Below are 21133 nucleotides of genomic sequence, written 5' to 3'. Positions count from 1 at the left end.
ATCGACATTAGGCGGCGAGACGTTGAAGCCGCTAACCCCATGAGGGGATGGGAATAGCGCCCTACTTCGAAGTTGAACGTCGAAGTAGGGCACGAGTAGACGATCCGCGTCCCACAACATCGAAACAGCGGGGTCCGCCATGGTGGCCATCAGCTGAGGGGTTGAGAGACACTCTCTCCAGCCCCTGCGGGGCTCTATGGTCACCGTGTGCAGCAGCCCTTAGCTCAGGGCTTCTGGCTGCTGCTGCTGCTGCAGCTGGGGATCCATGCTGCATGCACAGGGTCTGCAACCAGTTGTCGGCTCTGTGGATCTTGTGTTGTTTAGTGCAACTGTGTCTGGGAGGGGCCCTTTAAGGGAGCAGCTTGCTGTTGAGTCCGCCCTGTGACCCTGTCTGCAGCTGTGCCTGGCACCCTTATTTCGATGTGTGCTACTTTGGCATGTAGACGTTCCCTCGCAGCGCCTACTTCGATGTGGTGCTGCGCAACGTCGATGTTGAACATCAACGTTGCCAGCCCTGGAGGACGTGTAGATGTTATTCATCGAAATAGCCTATTTCGATGTCGCTACATCGAAATAAGCTACTTCGATGTAGGCTTCACGTGTAGACGTAGCTCCTGTGTGAAAAAACAGGTTGATTGTCGACCTTGGGATGGAAAGTTGAGATGGCTGCGAGGTGGATCTTGACTGAAGAGAAGGTTAGATCTTGTTTTTTCAGCAGCAGAAGAAACTCCAAAATGAGCTGCAGAGTGGACCACATAGCTATAATTCCCTGCTGGGAGGACCAGAAGGAGACATTCTTCCATTTGGCCCTGGTAGAGGGGTTTCTACTGTCCAGTAGGACTCTATAGACCTGCGGCAAGCAAGCCTGGTCCTCAGGGATCAGCTATGGAGCTTCCAGGCTGCTGGACGAAAGGAAATGAGGTTTAGATGGAGCAGCTGACTCTGGTCTCAAGAGATCAGGTCTGGTAATAGAAGCAACAGTAATGGAGTAACCACTGAAAGGCCTAAGAGGATGCTGAACTAATGTTGCTTGGGCAATGTGAATGACCCATGCTCAGTCCTGCTTGACAGTCATCAGAACCGTGTCAATCAGTAGGATAGCATAATATAGATGTTTTGTTCAAAAAGATAGGAATGTGTGTATGAGAGACAGTGGGCTGTGGCCTGACAAGGAGCATAACTGATGGCATTTCCTGTTGTCAGAGGTAACAAATAGATCTATAAGAGGAGTCCCTCACCATTAGAAGATGTTCCTTGCAATGTTCAATCAGAGGGCTCACTCACAGTTAGAGGAGAAAGACCTGCTGAGGTGATCTGCCAGATGGTTCTGTGTTTGAGGTAGATAGGATGACTCTAGACTGACTGATTGAACAATGTGGAGCTCCTACAGCTGGATTGCTTCCTGACACTAGGAGGAAGATTGTCTGTTTATGTAAAACATGGCCATTTTGTTGTCTTCTTCGTAATGTGAGGGAGGAACACCTAGCAGGTTAGGTACCAGTGTTCCCGCTAACTTTTTCCATCCATGGGCAGAATAAATTTTGTTATGTGCACCAAGGCATGTGGAGATGTGCACCACCAACAGACACAAAGGCTGCCCACTGTGGGTGTTCTGGTAATCAGCTGAGTGGCACCTAAATCTTTCCTGGGTGGCTGCCCAAGTGCTCAGCTTACAGAGAACACTGTGTACAGAGGCACTCCACCCACCAAAAAAACCCCAAAACCTTCATGACATTGATATGAAGGGAAAGCTCATCTTGAGACCAGAGGCCTTGAATCCTGAGATGCCAGAGAGTGGTCCAAAGAGAGTCTGAGTGTGTCTTTGTCCCCTTACCTGCTTGTCTTCAGCACCAGAGACTGACTATTCTTTTAGTGCTTGCAGTGTTTCTTCTTAGATACCACAGAGATGATCAGTTCTGGGACCCTGAAGTGGTGGGAGGAGTGCCCCACACCGAGGCTGATGTGCTTGGTGCTAAGTCTGGTCATGGTTTCAAGGTGGGTCTTCAGGCAGCCTCCATAACAAAGACCTGTTGTCTTGCTCATGGTTCTTTTTGGTGCAGGGTTTAAACCCCAGCAAATCTGTTGTGATCTTTCCTGTGAGAGTCTGTTAAGCACTTAAAACAACTTGATGCTTCACTGAGTGGCACTGGGCTTGAAACTGGGCAGCCAAGGTTTGCCCTGGCACCAGGACATGAATGATACGGTACACTAGGTGCAGAAGCTTTCAAACTTAACTGCAAAACTACAGTAACTATTTACACTATAAAAATAGGAAAAGTCACTTGGAGAAAATTGCTGAGGTCCAGGAGCTAAAGGGATGCGGGGTTGACAGGGCCCTTTATATCAGCACAATGAGTGTGAGGCAGCAGAGGCGCTGGAGCTGACCTGATGGATACATGTGGGGAGGGAGGGGAAATTCCAGCAACTTTGTTCAGGGCGCACATACACTAACTGAAGAACTCAGCCAAGTTTATCCGATCAATGCACATCTCTCTAATTGTAAAATGAACTGAAATTTTGCAGATATTGCATGAATTAGACACACGGTGATGTCAAGTCTTGGACGTTACTTAAAACTAATAAAATTACACTGCATCATATTTTAATCTGATCCAACACAGTTCACGTGTAAAAAAGCCAAGTTAGAAAAAGAAAAGTCCGGTCATAGAAAGCTGTGATATCTATCAAAATAACCATCTCATACAGGTGCTATCCATTTTATTCAAGTCAAATTGGACAGCAATAGGACAAAGTTGGTCCATTTACTATGACTCATAAAACCACACAGGGAAGCTCTGAATTAGAGAAGACCACAATGTATTACATTTAACCAGGCCATTTAAATGGCTAACTTTCTTGTAATGTGGCTTTTTAAAAACAAAACAAAACACTTCTCTCTTTGATGGAACTGTTTCTCAAAATAGACTTTTTATGTACCAAATGGTTTTGCTGAACTGGTTGCTTGTCTTGGGTTAGAACTTGGAAAAAGAGAGAAAATTAATCTGTAATGGTCTTTGATAGACAATGGCTATGTCTACACTAGCCCCAAACTTCGAAATGGCCATGTAAATGGCCATTTCGAAGTTTACTAATGAAGCACCGAAATACATATTCAGCGCCTCATTAGCATGCGGGCGGCTGCAGCACTTCAAAATTGATGCAGCTCGCCGCCGTGCGGCTTGTCCTGACGGGGCTCCTTTTCGAAAGGACCCTGCCTACTTCGAAGTCCCCTTATTCCTGTGAGCAGATGGGACTAAGGGGACTTTGAAGAAGGCGGGGTCCTTTTGAAAAGGAGCGCCGTCAGGATGAGCCGCACGACGGCGAGCCGCGTCAATTTCGAAGTGCCGCGGCCGCCCACATGCTAATGAGGCGCTGAATATGTATTTCAGTGCTTCATTAGTAAACCTTGAAATGGCCATTTACATGGCCATTTCGAAGTTTGGGGCTAGTGTAGACACGGCCAATGTCATAAATTATTAGCAGGTTTTGAGACCATTACCTTTGCAACATCAGGTCTGATTGATGCCACTTCCATTGCACATGTGGAGATGCTACAGGGCGACCTCATCCATCAAGGCAGACATTACAGTCACTAAGTTGTACATAGTTATAGCTCTAAATTGCCATGCTGAGCAGGTTATTAAAGGAGCTACAGGAAGCTATAATTTTCCTTAATTAAGGTATGTCTCCACAGTACAGGAGACCCAGGCTCTGCCTCAGGCTTAAGCCCAGGCCTTCTTCTGTCCGCACACACAGATCAGTCTGATTCAGGTCATCAAGCACCGAAGACCTGGGTTCTGGAGCCCCTCTAGAGGATGGGTAAGAGCCTACATCTCACTGTGACTTAAGTCCAAGCCAGTGTTCCCTGTAAACTGAGCGCTTAGGGAGCCAGCCAGGAAGATTCAGATGCCACCCAGCTGATTAGCAGAACAGTTACGGAGAGCAGCATGTGTTTCTATTGGTGGTGCAATGTGGAAGCAGTTCAAGACACTGACCTGAGTCAAAAGTGCAGCACGGATGTGTTAGCACGGCTGTGAAATCACAGTCCAGCAATTATAGTAAATCCAGGTTTACAGTGCAGTGTAGCGATATTCATAGAGTCATAGGGCTGGAAGGGACCTCAGGAGGTCACCTAGTCCAGCCCCCTGTTTCAAGCAGGATCAACCCCCACGAAGTCATCCCTGTGAGGACCTTTCAAGCCAGGACTTAAAAACCTTGAGGGATGGAGAATCCACTACCTCTCTAGGCAACGCATTCCAATGCTCCACCACCTGCCTGGTGAAGTAGTTTTTTCTAATTTCCAACCTACACCTCTCCTTCTGTAACTATAGACCATTACTCCATGTTCTGCCATCTGACACCACTGAGAACAGTTTCTCACCCTCCTCTGTAGAGCTCCCCTTCAGGAAGCTGAAGGCTGCTATTAAATCACCCCTAAGTCTTCTCTTCTGTAAACTAAACAAGCCCAAATCCCTCAGCCTATCCTCATAGGTCTTGTGCTCCAGCCAGTCTTGCGCTCTATTCCTTAAGGGCCAGATCCTCAATGGCTTTAGACTGATGTAATTCTGTTGACTTCAACACAGATGTTTGACATCTGAGGATTTGGTATGCAATCTACCTTTCTCTCAAGATTTTTATCCTATGCCCATCAGTGTGTCTGAGCCCCATAGGGCCAGAGCAGGACTAAGTGTTTGTACTGACACACGATGGGAGAGGTGACAAGGAGCCTGCCACCTCTTTATGTTCCCCGTACGTGGCTCAGTCACAACTGCAGACCTTTCCCTGGCTGAATGTAAAGAGTGAATGGGATAGTGCTGCAAATGCTGCTGGTCATCATAAACCAGTGGGGAAGAAGTGGTTCCTATGGCTCTTTCCCCTTCCACAATGTCTAATGGAACCAGCCAGTTTCAGAGCGAAGAACACATTTCACCTTCTTAAAGTGTGTATCTAGGAGTGACCTAGTGTGGAAAACATTTTCAGTGCTCATCTTCACTCATTGGCTACGTCTACACTAGCCCCAAACTTTGAAATGGCCACGCAAATGGCCATTTCAAAGTTTACTAATGAAGCGCTGAAATACATATTCAGTGCTTCATTAGCATGTGGGCGGCCGCGGCACTTCGAAATTGATGCGCCTCATTGCCGCGCGTCTCGTCCCCACGGGGCTCCTTTTCAAAAGGACCCCGCCTACTTCGAAGTCCCCTTATTCCTGTGAGCAGATGGGACTAAGGGGACTTCGAACTAGGCGTGGTCCTTTCGAAAAGGAGCCCCGTGTGGACAAGCCGCGCGGTGGCGACCTGCGTCAATTTCGAAGTGCCGCAGCCGCCCGCATGCTAATGAAGCGCTGAATATGCATTTCAGCGCTTCATTAGTAAACTTCGAAATGGCCATTTGCGTGGCCATTTCGAAGTTTGGGGCTAGTGTAGACACGGCCTTTGAGTGGCCAAGACAAAAGAAAGAAAATAAACAAAATGCACAACAAACAAAACACCAAAAAACCCTGAGCTCCACAGCAATTTGGCTCCTCCTGGAATCTGGTGTTCCAGAAGACTGCCTTGCTCTGTTGCCTTGGTGCCTCACTGGCTGTGCTTTTCCTCTGGGCCAAGAAACTATGAAGTATTGTGCTTCCAGATTCTCATTTGGACTGCGAAATTCCTGAATGGCTCCTATAGGAGCCTATATCTCGAGGCTATGGTTATGCTACAGCATTCTGTCGACAGAAGTCACTGCCAGAAAAGATTTCCTGACAAAACTTCTGTCGACAGACTGCAGCCGCACGCAAAAGCCAATTGGAAGAGTGCTCTGCTCTGTCCACAGAGCAACCTGACTGCCCAGCTTCTCTGTGGACAAAACAGACACTTGGAAGCACAGCAGACAGGACTGACCCTTCTTCTGGACGCCCTGTCTGTCGAGAGAAGGCCCCCACGGGTGTCCACACAGCTTTTTTGTTGAGAGAATATGTTGACAGCAGCCGTATGTCTCATGGCTCAGGGCAGAACACTGCCCTCAAAAGTGATGAGTTTTATGGACAAACTGTTGACAAAACCCATTTTGTGTGTGGACATTCCACCACTTTTTTTGACAAAACTGGGATTTTGTCAGCAAAACTTGCTAGTGTAACCATAGCCTGTGGAATTCACAAAGCATTAAATTGTATATCACAAGAAAACTCAGTTCAAATTAAGTGACTATAAAGCTGTAAAATTCAAATAAAGATCTTTGTGCACGTAAAATCTCAGGCTCAAGTGCCTTAATTTATTCAATGTTTTGCAACTTCAGTAAATCATACAAAGAATTTTCCTACCTTCCAGCTATATATTTTCCTATAAAAGTATTAAAGTTAGTGATGGGTCCAAACCAAATCCCAGATCTGGAGTCTAATCAGAGTTTGCATCTTGAAGTTATTTATAATGGATCAAATGCAAAGATGGTAAACTTCTGGGAAATTCAGATTGTAATTCAGGTCTGGGTTAGGAACTTCCAAATCCGGGAATGTTGAGATCTGGGGTTTTGATTAAGATTATCATCCTGAAGTGTGAGTATGTAATCTTGGAATGCTTAGATTCAGGCAAAACCGCAAAAAGAATGCTAGTGTTGGTCCACAACAAGTTTGTGATAAGAACTTGAAATCAAAATTTGCTCTAGTATTAAAGTATTATATTTCCAATGATGGGATTAAATTTATTTAGCCTGAAATAACTATTTGTATAACAGATTGCAACTTGTGTTTATTTGTTTTTCTTTTTCAATTCATTTTACATTCCAGCATGTGTGTTCATAATGAAATATCTCATACATTCCTGGATGATTATTGTCATTCATCTTTTTCCCAGTTTATCACATTTTATCTTCACTTGATTTTATTGTACTATATACACTGATATATTAAAGAAACACATCCCAGGGCATGTGGCAAAGCTTAGATAAAACACTGACCAGAATGAAACAGTGATCAAAGTTTCGTCTTGCTTGTAATTGTGTCATGTACAGAAAACTGTATGAAACATTCCGAATATCTCTTGGTAGTAAATAGTAAAATATATGACAATGTGCTATTAGAATCCTGCCATTAGGAGTAGTTGCAGTAACTACCTCCTTGTTTCAAAGGTGAGTGCAGGAGTTAGGAAGGCATCTTTTCCATAAGCAGGCCCTTTTGATTGGATGCAGCTTGACTCTCATCTGTGTTCCAAGGAAAACAAGAATAATTTGTGTGCAGCCTTAAAAGGCAAACTTGAGAACGATACCAAATGTTTCAGCACATGTGTTGATTTGTTATGTTTCATTTCAGCTGTTATGCTAATGGAACAGTTTCACATATTTTGTTCTGATGTATTTACTTTAATGGCCATGCCTATGTAGCTTTTTGTAATTGCACAGTAACAGTGATTGCATGATGTTTTGCTGTCACCACCAGGCCGGGACTGGAAATAGGATAAGAACAGACAAAAATTTGTTTTTCAGTCATGTAGCCTTTTACCCCAGGACAAAGTAAGTATAAAGTACAATCAACTCAGAATGGCGGGTTTTCATATCCACTTTGCACTGGTGCAATTGACAGCACAAGGTGCAATGCAATGGAGACTCACGACTAAATGCTAAAAATTTCAAATGTAAACTTGGCTCCTAAATCCCTACATGAGACTACCGCTCCCCGTGCCCAGTCATAGCCTTCAACTGTTTCTGGGCAGGCATGAAAAGATGCCTCCAAGCCCAAAGAATAGGCTTCCCCCACCAGTTCAGTCAGTGCCCACAATCAGCCACTTACACAGCACCCTCAGTGCTATGGAAAAGCCATGGAAAGACAGTTACTACTGCTCAGCACAGCAATATCCTCAAATGCAAAAGCAGTGTCATTTAAGTTACCATGGCTGCGTGAAAGGCCATTCCTCTCTGTACGCACATATGCTCTATGGAAACAAGTTGTGCTCCCTGGATCTGTTCTCTTTAGAGCAAAAGACACATATATTTAAAGGTTTAGATATAATTTGCTAAGGACAGAATAATTTAGGAAGGAAATGGAGACCCAGGTTTCTCAAAATGGCAGTGAAAACGACATGACATTCTTAAGATAGCAGTTATCTTTCTCCCTCATCAGCGTCCAACAATCTTACAGAGCCAGGGTCTGAGTTATCCACACTGTTGATCTGTGGGAAAATAATTAACTTTTTCACGGCACCTGAACTTACATTGTATACCCAGGAAAGACTTCTCATACACATGCAATATCATTAGCACTATAAAAATCCATGAAGTAGATTAACACCAAGAATGGATATTAATTGTATAATCAGGAGTAATAACAGGAAGAAATTAAATAAAAGGAAAAATTATAGGACTGACAAGTGGAAGATCCACTTTTATGACTAAAAGTAATGTTTTAAACAAAGGTTTCAGGATTTAAATTCTAATCCTTATGGGAGAGAGTAACAAATGATTTACTCTCTCCCTGTCCCTCCCCCACTTCAAAGAAACAGAGTGAGAGGATGAATGATCTTCATTAACAGTAGAGGAGGCTATTTCCAAACAAGAGGTAACACAGGCAGTGAGTAGCAAAGAGGAGACTGTGCAAAATGAATATTAGTTGCCAAAGCTGGGAATGGAATTGATCCTAGGAAACAAACTATGCATGGCTAACATTAAAGTCAAGCAACTCCATGGTAACAATTTAAAGTTGGATTTATTATCCAAAACCTCAAATTTCCTTTGCTTGAGATTGGGAAGACTTGGAAACCTTTTCAGTTCTTCTGTCTTTTTCAAAGAGCCTTACACTGAACAAACATATTAATGAGGGGAAAACACATTTATAACTTACTTGAGCTTGCTTGCTTAGTTTAAAAGGCTGAAGGGTTTCTTGGTAGAAAAGTTGATGATAAGCCTGTAGGTCAAACCAAAAGTACACACTGTTCTTCCACAGCTACAGATGGAAAAAGAATATAAGTTATTACTACCCAATTATCAGGGCTTTATAAAAGCTTGGATTTCCAATCCAAGTAATTGTTTAGCTCCTGGGGTCATCATAAATCAAGCTCAATTTACAATGGTTTTAATCTTCTGTTGAATACTGGCAACAGGACAACGTGTTTAATGGCATTGTCACTGCGATATTATATCTTTTATTGTATCCTTTGCATATAATTGACCATTAAAATTGCTAGCATTACAGTTAACATTTGAAGAGTAACCACATTTTGATGGCGTGAAGCCAGCACTGAAGAAATTTTGATAACGTATGTGCAGAACTTGTGCCATGGTGGGATAGCATTTTGCAGCAATAGCCCATACAATTAAACATTTTATGTTAGACTTATGTTACTGTGACTATATTACATGGTGATATTTGTTTCTATGGCACCATATCTTGGCACCCATTTCACTGATTCAAACAAATATCAGACATCTTTCAGAAGAAAAAGCTAGCATTTCCCCTCCTCTCCCGAACTCTTTATTTTAACCTTTCACTTATGGGGATGGGATTTGACGAGCGTCCCAAGAGCATGTATCTGAGGATACTTGCTTCATGAGACTGGCAGGTATTCCTATACTGTCAAAGAGGAGAGCTTTACTCCATAGCCTGTTGGTTACAAGACGTTTCAGTCAGAGGTCAGGCTAAAAATAAGTTCCACATCTAAAGACACTTGATACAAATGGCTTGATTTTCTTAAGGGAGTGATCACTGCAGATTCTGTTTTCTTCTGTGGAATTTATGGATGCTCTGCCTCTTTGAAAAGTCAGGCTATTTTTATATAAGTGGCTAAATGCACATGTAGGATTCTAACTTAAGTCAACCAGGTTTGAAAGATTTTGGGTAGTGTCTTCTGGAGAGCCAAAAGAGAAGAAAGCACTTCTGGCCACTGCTGCTGCATTTTGGACATCTGTGAGAAATATATAAGAACCCTGCCAATGGCTAGAATGAATGCTGCTTCCATCCTCAACGTCTTAAAATCCTTCCTAAAGATTCATTGCTTCTGCAAAGCCCACACACTGACTAGGTACAACCCATCCCTCATTTACATTCAGCAGCAAGTAATGGCTTTGCAGACAACATAGAAGAAATATAATTACATTTTTCCAGAAGTCCATAGCACTTGAGTGAGCACTGAAGAATTTTAAGTAAATGCTGGATACTTCTGGACATTACTGACACAATAAGGAAGGTCAAAGAGACTACATTCCAGGAGATAGCCTTCCTTTTCCCCTCTATACACATGTTTCTGCAGGCCAGGATCACATATTGTTTTTCTGCCAGATGGAAAAGGCAGTTATTCACAATGAATAGTCCCTTTCACCCCGAAGGAAAACTCAAACTTCAAATAAGTTGAGAAAGTCAGGTTAAGGCCCATCGTTATTTTCAAAATATGCATAAATACAACACTTTCATTCTCCAATTAATGTTTCAGCCTGGATACCCTCTGTAGCGTGGTGTTCAGTCAACTGTGGAATAAATTATCCCAGGGTAGGGAAGGCTCATACCTCATTCCCTGACTTCTCACAGAAGCGTGTAAAGAAGTAGCCTGCTCTGTTTTCCACATAAAGACAGCGCAGCATGCATTCCATTTTAGAACCCCCTAGGACCAGACTGTCGGTAGGACTTTCACCCTTGTTAAGAAAACAGCAAGAAATAGAGGAGATTAATGTTTCTTATATGTTGGCAACCAGATTTTACATTTTATAACACATACAGTTGGTGAACAGAAGTCTGTTAGTCCATCCTTCTATGTTGAGGCAGGACCCACGACATCTGGACCATCACTGATTGATGTTGGCCTAACAAATTCTTTAAACTTTCTAAGGAGGGGGATTCTACAACCTTCCTTAGTACTTAAACATCCTCTTGTGGGTAAGAGCCACAGCCCCAGAATGTGGCATCCTCAGAAAGGGGGTCTTACCCTCAAAAGCTCATTACCTAATAAATGTGTTAGTCTCTAAGGTGCTACGGGACCGCTTCTTATTTGTGAAGCTACCAACCAACATGGGTACCCCTCTGAGTATATAATTATAATGTTTTTCCTAATATCTCATCCTGCAGATTAAGCTGATTACTACTTGTTGTTCCTTCAAAATGGGAAGAATAATTATTCATCCTCTTTATAAAAGCCCTTAATAGACTTAACATCTTATTGGATTCCCCTCCATATTCTTGTTTCAGGGAAGGGCTGCCAACTGGGAGTGGAGGACATGGGGGCAGTTGCCCCCGGGCCTGGTGATTTAAAGGGGCTCCAGGCTGTTTAAATCACTGTTAAAGCCAAACACTTTTTGCTCAGGACCATGCCGAGGACTGGTGGAGGGAGGCATGGTACAGTCCAGGTCCTACTGGGGGCTGGCTGCCAAAGTTGTGCTGCTTCCACTCAAGGCCATGCCCTTTCCCACATTGCCCAGGGCCCAGCCAAGCCTGTCAACAGCCCTGCTCATAGATCAGGTTTTTCTAAAGCTTTTATCATTTTTGCTGGTTTTCTCTGAACTCTCTCCCCAGTTTGTCTCGTCTTTCTTAAAGCATGATGCCAAAACCTGGACACAATGCTCCAGCTGAGGCCTCAGAGCCAAGCAGAGTGGGACAATGACCTCCTGTCTCTTACATACAACACTTCTATTAATACACCCCAGAATGATGATATCCTTCTCTTAAAACACAACAAGAAGTCCTGCAGCACCTTACAGACTAACAGATATTTTGGAACATAATCTTTCATTGGCAAAGATGTTGCATCTGACAAAGCGGGTCTTTGCCCATGAAAGCTTATGCTCCAAAATATCTGTCAGTCTATAAGGTGCTGCAGAACTTGTTGTTGTTTTTGAAGATACAGACTAACACGGTTACCTCTCCAATACTTATCCTTTTTTTGCCATTGCATCATTGTTTTCACTCAATTTGTGAACTACTGCCACTCACAACTCCTTTTTCTAGCAGTACTACCATTGAGCTAGTTATGCCCTATTTTGTAGTTTTGCATTTGATTTTTCTTTCCTTAATGTAGTACTGTGCCTTTGTCTTTATTTAATTTCAGATCGGTTCATCAAAGCTGTTTTGAATACTAATCCTGTCCTCCAAACTGCTTGAAACCTTTCCCAACTTAGTGTCATCTACATACTTTATAAGTATATTCTCCACTCCCTTAGTGAAGTAAATAAAGAAAATATTGAAGCATACGCAACTGAGGAGAGACCCGTCTCGGTCCCATTTGCTTTCTTTGGCAGCAAACTATTGATAACTCTCAGTGCAGTCTTTCAACAAGTTGTGATCCTACACCAGAGTAATTTCACCTACCCAATATTTTCTTAGTTTGCTTGTGAAACTATCACAAAGAATTGTGTCATAAGTCTTACTAAATACTAAGGAAAAATTACTTTTGCTACTACTTCCTCCTATCCTCTAGTCCAAAAACCATGTCAAAGATAGAAATTAGGTTGGTTTGGCTTTCCAGGTTCTTACAAATTGATTTGTTTATTAATATGTTCTGGTAACTTTTCAGGTATAAATGTATCCAGGAGTATTGACTAAGACAGGAAAGATCTGAGGAAGAGATAGTCTGTTTTGACACTCCCCATTCCTCCTCCAAAGAAGCCAAGGGAAAATACAGACAAATGAGCTGATTCCTGAGGAGCTGAGTAGATTGTGGTAGACTGGTCACATCCTGAGGACACTGGAATTGGATGGAAGAGTGAGGGTGGAAGGACAATAGGTTTCCCTCAAAAGATTACTCAGCAGCAGGTATGGAAGAAATAGCAGGGCCTATTGAGAGATGGTCTTGTGAGAAAGATGTCACAGTGGGAAGCTTGAGAGTATGGGATATTTAGGACCTTGGATACTCTGCATATACTCAGTGTGGTCAGCCATTGGATAGCAGCAGCAGTGGCTTGGTAAAGAACTGGGTGGTGGCAGTGGGAATCCCTTGAAATCGAGGATGATCTCCTCCATAGATATTACTTTTTATGGGTCCTTTGGTGACCGGGTGCTTAGCTACAAACTCATTGGCAGGTATTGCAGGTGATGTTGGAAAGCAGGTTTGGGCCATGATTGCTCAATGACAGCCATCTATCTTTTTTCTGACATTTTTCTGTGACTAGGGCAGGTGATTTTTCCTCAAAAGTGGTTGCTCCTTCTCTGAGAAGTCTTCACCAGTTAGCTCAGTCCTGTGCTACTGTCTCCTAGTGCACGGTATTGATGCCATCTCTCTTAATCTTTGACTTGTGGGTGTCTTTGAAGTGTTTCTTCTGGCCTCCCAATCTCTTTTTGCCTTTGGCAAGTTGGGCACTATAGCAATTAGTTAGCTAGGTATGGATCAGGCACGTGCACATAGTGCCCACTTCACCTCAGCTGGTGCTAGTTAATCATGGCCTCTGTACTGAAGGTGTTGCCCTCTGGGAGGACACTGATGTGAGTGTGGAGATCCTCCCTCTTTATGCTGAATAACTTCTGGAGAAAGTGCTAGTGCTGGTGTTCCAGGTTTTCAGGTGTTTTCTCTGGGATACCCATCTCTCATCTATAAAGGAGAGTTGGGATTACCACCACTTTATAAATTAAAAGTCTAGTGTGTGTTCTGACGATGAGTTGTTGAATGCCTATCAGGACAATCTGTCAAAGAAAACAAAGCCAGCATAGCAGATTTCCTACTGACTTTTATGTCTGCCTTCTGTGAGAGATGCCTGCCAAGGTAGGCAAAGTGTTCTACATTTTCCAGCTCTTCTCTGTCAATGTGGAGGTTCCTTGCTGGGTGTGAGGACTGACTAGGAGCTGGCTAGTGGAGACCTTTTGTTTTGCTGATGTTCGGGTCCTTGACTTTTGTAAGGTTCATAGAAGTAGTTAAGGGTGGTTTATAGCTCCCCCTTTGAGTGTGCAACCGCAGTTCATGTCATGCAGTTCACTCACCATCGAAGTCAATCACTATGTGTAAGGATATGCAACGTAGTCTGAAGTTGACTACCAAACTCCGTTTGAAGAGACTAGATGCATAATTGCCCTGTCCTGTTCAAAACTGGTTCAGGGGTGACCACCTAAGCTTGAGCATGTCAAAACGTGGTGGGAAAATGGCTGGGTTGGTGATCAACAGCGATCATTGCTGACCACTCATTACACCAACCAGCTTCCACCATCATATCCTGTGGTGGCATAAGAGACTGTAAGAGCCTTTACTGGCCTATATGGATAACTAAGTAGAGAATAAGTGGCTGAGTCTCTCTTCCATCAGCCAGAGATAGCCTCCTTCAGAGAGACGACATTGATGTACAAATGCAGATGTTTAGCGATGTGAATATCTCCTGAATATTTGGTTTCCCAATATAAGTTTCACTTGACCACAAATATCAGCCTACTCTCCAAGCCCTTCTTTAAATGAAACAAGAATACCTTTAACACAAGAACAAACAGGAATAAAATCCTAACGAAAAAAATTAGTCCATTAACAGATTAAGGAACTCAATGCATATGTGGAAGGTCCAACCACTACAGTCTATTTCCTGAACTGGCACCCTGACAGTGCCACCATCTCTGGGAAAGAGCAGGACACCTTTGGAATGTCCAGTGGATCTGAAGATTATGGGATTTATAGTTGTACAAGTGACATTATTTCTTAATTCTTGGACTTCAAGAAGGAAGAAGCCCCCAAAGCCTCTATAATTTTAACAACATTTAAGTAAAGGTTCTTCCATGCACTGGATTCAAGTAGCTGCTTTTGGAGGCAGTAATTTTACAAGCCATATAATAAAGTTTAGACGTGTTGAAAAAAATTAGGACTGGAACATATTCCTGCTATACATTTTAATATTTTCATCACTGCATATTTTAGGGCTATATTGAAGCCTTCACTTCCACTGGTCACTAAAGTACTGCCTCAAACAGTAGTAGGATGTGGGAATGTCCCTACTGAAGTATTTATACATTAACTCATATATAATAATCCTTTTTACTGTCATACAAAGCTCATTATTATTAAAACATAATCAGTTGCCAGAAGTTACCAAACCATAGTATCTGAGTTACCACCACTCTTTCTTACTCTAAGTGCAAAGAAATAGTATGTACCAATAGATACCAAAGTGTGGTAATTCTGGATGACTACTGGCTTTCTAATTGAAGCATTGCACAAGGCAAAGATATCATCTGATAATCAGACACATTTTCCAAAATCATTAGATATATTCCCTTTGATTGATTTTACTGTAGAATAAAGTGTATTCAACCACAGATTAGGGGAGGCCAAGTTTTTCAAGGGCTACTTACCGGGAGCAGCTCAGCATAGGTAAATTTTCTATCTTTCTGGGGATTCAGGCATTTTGTATCGTTAGTAACAGCTGAGAGATGAATCATGTTGGTTCCAAGTGATTTTGGCCTGGACTCAAAAAAACCACAAGTGTTTGATAACTGCATAAGAAAATATTAGGAATGTTTAGCATAGAGAGGAAACAAATTAGATGGGGCATGATACAGTGTAACAAAATAATAAACGGTATAGAGTAGGTAAATTGACCATTCCGATTTTACCTGTCTTCCTACAGAAGGAAGAAGGAGACATTCAACAAAACTGAAAGGCAAAAGATTTAAAATGAAATGAGAGGATTTTTTTATATACCACATAATTAACCTGTGGAATTCTATCCCACAGGTCATCATGGAGACCAAGTGCTTAGAAGAATTTTGCTTAAAAGATATGTAGGTGCCCAGTCAGAATATTGACAGTTATATCAGAAAGGATTATAAATGTGTAGGAAGAGAAACTCTCGTGCTCCTGGGCATAAGCAAGCCTCTAACAGATAAATGTTAGAAATAAATTTGCTTTACAGGCAAATGAAATATATGTGCTCTTGTGAGCAATAATTGCACTGAATTAGCAGGCAATGGAAAAGTTGCATTCTATGAAAAGAAAAAGTATCTTAAGACTTTTGTAAAGGTATGCTAAATAGTTGAGAAGTATGGAATTTATAGATGATACACAAGATATTTTTGCACCTACCACTTTGTCCTAACATCTGGTTTACTGGTTAGGCTGCAGAAATCACCCCTTGTGATAATTTGATTTGGTGACAATAACCTGGTAACACTCTTAGGAGATAAATCTGTCAAAGTTGTTTTTAATGAAGTTGTGGGTGAGTTGGTTTCACTTCTCTAAAGGAACAGAAAAACAGAACAAATCAGAAATAATTTTTCCCATTTTTGTTCTTTCCGGTGCTCTCCAGCTAAAAGTTTCTATTGACATCAGGGACTTTCTTTCCAACTGCAATATGAAAAGTCAGTTCAAGCTTTTTCCTTTAGCATTTAATAACTACAAAGTGTTAGAAGCTCCTTTGCTAGCAAAAATCAGTATTTCACCCTCTGTCTTTACATAAGAGTCCATTCAACATCAGTGGGATTTCTACAAATGGGATGAAGGTACAGAAGAATATGCCATATCTTGTTTCATGTGACCCATGTTAAACAATCACCTAAACAAGATCCTTCAATTTCAATGTAACCTTTTTGTCTTTGTAGTTCCTGAGTCGATCTAGAAGACATGAAAACTCTAAAACACAGCAGATTATTGTTCTGTGCAATGCCTGATAAAATGCAGCTTCCCCCTACACAAGTTATTATGCAATTCACCATAAGGGGGAAAAATGTGGGCACACCTGGGACATGGCCAGTGGATTTACGCACACAGTACAGATGCAGTCTCCTACCCCTTTCTTTGCCCCTTACTGTCTCCTGCCCATGTAGGATTCTATCCACCCCTGCCTATGTTTCTGAACAAAGCCTTTTTACTCAAACTTAGCTCAGAGGACCGTGATTTGTTCCTTAACAGACTGTAAATATGCTGATGAAAATGAAAGGCAACAGATAAATGTCCTTTAGTTTACAAATCGGTTGAGATGTTCAGAAGAGAACTTAAAATTATAAATTGTCTGCACAGTTTTGACAAAACCTAAGCCCACACAAGCTAACCTCGTTTCAGATTTTCCTATAAACTCCATTATCAGAATCCAACTTTACAGAAAGTTTTGCTAAAATACAAAACTCTTCCAAGCAAATCAGCCAATTTACAGCTATGCAATGAAGCTGTGCACTACGTATGAATCTGAAGTGAAAGCAGGTGAAATTTGTTGGTAAAGACAACAAGAACCAGAAAAATCCCTGTAAAATGAAATCAAGACACTTCCTGAAACGTTAATTAAACATCTGAAACAGTTTGCAGTACCACCAGGCCACCAAGATTAATTTGGACCATATTAAGCCATCTTTTTTCCATGAATTAGTCTTTTAATACACATGGAATGACTTTTAGAATGCAATTTTAGTATCTAACAAAAATATTAGAGGTGGACTTGAACTCAATGCCTGATTTAAAACATTCCATATTCTTGGGAGTGTTTGAAATCTGAACTGTGATCTGAATTCACTATTTGTAAATACCTCCCATCATGAGACCTGTTCTGAGTGGTGTGGGTACTTACAAATTCCACTGAAGTGACCTCTCCTACTTAGGACATTTGTGATAAACTGTGTCCAGAGCCCTGATCTTACAAGGTACAAATTCCGGTATATTAAAAACCCATATCTAGAGCTGACTTTTGTAGCTTGCGACCATCCTTAAAATAAATATCATGTCTGGTTGTTCTGCTGAACACTTATGAGAGACAGTAGGCCATACTCTGCCCTCAGTTACACCACTAAGTGTACATCCAAAGTAACAACCAAAACCAGTGGAATTTCTCCAGATTTCTCTCAGGATACTAGAGGGCAGAATCTTACCTTTTATCAAACTCTATAAATGGCTTTGAAATTTTCTGCTAAAATCTGCTCTCGGGTGTATCTGTGAGGACCACTGACATCAACAGAGTTGTGAGGGTGAAATGTTGAACAAAAGCAGACCTGCAAATCCATGTCCTCTTTAATTCAATAAAAATGTGCCATTACCTTCTGAGGGTCCTTGTTATACCTACCCGAGGATGGGAAGGTGCTATCCTTGGAATGCAAGACTTAGCTCTCAGTGGCAACAGTGTCACCATTTGTGGGTAAGGATCAATATCCAGTCTTGGCCTCTCGTGAGAAGTGTGCCACTGCTTCAGCTTTGCACTGGCAGTTTGTATTGCGGCTGTATGAGTGACACAAAATCTGGGACCCCTGAGTGTGGGGAAAATACATGCTACTAGAATTTATTCAAAACACATGCTATTGGACTAATGTGATATTTACTACATCACTATACAGGGCTATTAGTAACCAGAGTCAAAGACCAGGCAAACAGAAAAGATAAATTTATCTCCCACTCTTTTCTAAATTCAGAAGTGACCTCTTGCCTAAATATATTAGGGTTCCAATTGGCTGCTCTTGAATATGAGACTGCAGTTTGTTCAATCTAATACGCTATGCCCACTCTCCAAAAGAGAATGGAGCCAGAAGATACATAAACTACAACTCCCATGAGGCACAGTGGTATTATGAAGTCATTTGGCAGCCTTAGCTCATTACAGCAGATATTGATGGGGAAAGGGGAGGCAGGAATGAAAAAGAATATGGGTGATTAATCTTTTCAAAATAGGTTAGAATCTGCATAATCTACAACAACAGAAGGAGAATAATTAATGTGAAGACAGAGAGGTAGCCATGTTAGTTTGTACTCCAGCAAAACAAAGCAGTAGAAATGTAGCACTTTAAAGACTAACATAACGATTTAGTCAGCGATGACCTTTCGTGGGACAGATCTGATCTGTAGAAGTGGGTCTGTTCTACGAAAGCTCACCATTGAATAAATCATTTTGTTAGTCTTTAAAGTGTTACATTTCTGCTGCTTTATAATGTGAAGACAGATGATTTACTGTGAAGTCCTTGAAAGAGAAGCCTTTGTAAATCAAAGGTAAATAAATATTAATCAGTTCTACATAATACTTTAGCTCCCAGCTTTCAAAGTGGTTTTCAACAGAGGCAAATATAATTATCACCATTTAGACTTTTGGCAGCAGTGCAGTAAGCAGGTTTTCAAAGTTCACGTAAGACAGCTATTAATATTCTGTTTCAGGTCCAATTGAGGAAAATTGTCAGGCTCAAACTATGCATAGATTTATACCATGTGCAACACCAATGACTTTAGATAAACTGTACAGGTTGCAGCTTAATACGGAGCTTGACCTGGAGTCTCAGATCTCGCAAACAAAAATTCACAGGACCAAGATGTGCTATCCCTTATGCTAACACCAGCTCCATGGGATTGTACAAGAGTAAATGAGACCAGAATTTGCCTCACAACTTTAGCAGATTGCAGTCAAAGTAAAAGGAAGCATATATTGCAAACACAATGGGTACACTGTTCATCTTCAATTATCCTACCAGTAAAGAAGTAAAGGTTTCACTACTTCAGGCTGAATCCATTTTAAGTGTCTTGTATTCCATTGGTCTCCAAGTAGCAGGTCCAGTTTGAGTAAGACTTCTGAGTTGAGAAAATAATCTCCACTGCTCTCTAGATAGAGTTTTTTCATTTTATCAAGCTGTCTTGAGTCAAAGAAAATGTACACATGTATTATGTCCTGTACATTATTCAGAGATTCCAAGGTCAGAAGGGGCCACTGTGATCAGGCCCACTAATCATACAGACAAAGGAGGCAACTGCCCTGGAGCCTGGCAATCCCAGCTGCTACTGTGGCACTGTCAGTGGCTGGAGCTGCAGGCCCTTTAAATTTCCACCAGAGCACTCCAGAGCCCCAAGCAGTGCAGTCCAGGCAGTGCTAAGGACTGGCTGCCCCTTGTTCCGCCCCTTCTGCCCAAGACCAGGGAAGTCTGTTGGTCCCCGATTGTCGTAATCTGGACTGACCTTCTGTACAGCACAGGATGTAACGCTTTCCCCAAAATAATTCCCAGAGGATAGCTGTAAGAAAAACTTCAAATCTTGATTTTAAAAATGGTCAGTATTGGAGAATCTACCAGAATCCTTGTTATAATGTTCCAGTGGTTAATTAACGTCACAGTTAAAAAATTAAACCTGATTTCCAATCTTAAATTGACCAGCTTCAGCTTCTACCCATTAGATTATACTACACCTATCTCTGCTAGCCTGACGATTCCATTACCAAAAAAGTTGTTTCCCCTTGTAAGTACGTCTACATTTATAGTAGCATGTCATTACAGACACTGCACATTCAGCTACAATAAGTATAAATAGAAATATACAGTGTGCCCCATTTCAGGCAAGCAGAGCAGAGCAGAGTGCCTCACATGTCTGAACTCTCAGGATATACACCTTGCACATTTCTCTATGGGCCCAAGCATGTTGACACTGCTATTTTTACCATCTATAGTGTCCTCCTACCTCGCCCCTGTTGGAGCCTTTCCCCACCACAGTGAAAGGTCAGGCAACATGGAAAGGTTCCAGGAGCCCTCTGATACCAAAGCCTTTTTCCAGGATGTGTAGCTGCACACCACATTGACAAGAATGGACACAGTTTTCCTTTCACTTTGGCTTGTAGCCACACGTGGTACCCATACTCTACCTGCTCTCAGAGCCGCAGGGTATAATCAAGTTACCCCTTAAACTTCTCTGTGTTAAACTAAATAGATTGAGCTCCCCATTTCTAACAAAAAGGGCATCTTCCCTAATCCTTTAGTCATTATCACAGCTTTCCTCTGAATCCTTTCCAAATTATCAATCTTTCTGGAATTAGCATCGAGGGGTCCTGTGGCACCTTACAGACTAACAGAAATGTATGAGCATGAGCTTCCGTGGGCAAAGACCCACTTCGTCAGGCAGTGATAGACATTTAGCAGATGGCTGGGTCTTTGCCCACGAAAGCTTATGCTCATACATTTCTGTTAGTCTGTAAGGTGCCACAGGACCCCTTGTTGCTTTTGCAGATCCAGACTAACACAGCTACCCCTCTGACACTTCCTGGACTTATTGACCCCAAAAGTGGAATCTCTTCTAGCAGTGGTCACACCAGGGCCACAGACAGGTAAAATAACCTCTTTGCCAATTTATACGATTATGGTCTCCAGTTATAAAGCTGCTGATGAGCTTTGTATGAAGTATGCCTTGTGAGGTATCATTTGAAAACTCACAACCTGCTGAATGTACTAGCAGTGACAACTAGTGAGGGAGACTCCGGGGCAGGGAGGAGACACTATCCATGTGGCCTCCCCCTTCAGTCCCATTCAGCCTCAAACCCCTTTTCACCCTAC

At 42.0% G+C, this 21133-nt stretch overlaps 1 protein-coding gene across 1 annotated transcript in view; it reads right to left on the bottom strand.

The window, feature by feature from the left end:
• The window catches only part of RGS22 (regulator of G protein signaling 22), a 103105-nt gene that overhangs the window by 42072 nt on the left and 39900 nt on the right, over positions 1-21133 (bottom strand). Inside the window, exons 9-14 of the mRNA XM_074985436.1 lie at positions 19292-19453; positions 17908-18088; positions 15945-16096; positions 15215-15323; positions 10471-10596; positions 8813-8914 (exon numbers count right to left, since the gene is read on the bottom strand). Coding sequence (XP_074841537.1) covers positions 8813-8914; positions 10471-10596; positions 15215-15323; positions 15945-16096; positions 17908-18088; positions 19292-19453 — 832 coding nt within the window. The remainder of the gene's footprint in view (positions 1-8812; positions 8915-10470; positions 10597-15214; positions 15324-15944; positions 16097-17907; positions 18089-19291; positions 19454-21133) is intronic.

Source organism: Carettochelys insculpta, chromosome 2, assembly GCF_033958435.1.
Source record: "Carettochelys insculpta isolate YL-2023 chromosome 2, ASM3395843v1, whole genome shotgun sequence".
NCBI lineage: Eukaryota > Metazoa > Chordata > Testudines > Carettochelyidae > Carettochelys > Carettochelys insculpta.
This window is presented reverse-complemented; position numbering and strand designations above follow the sequence as displayed.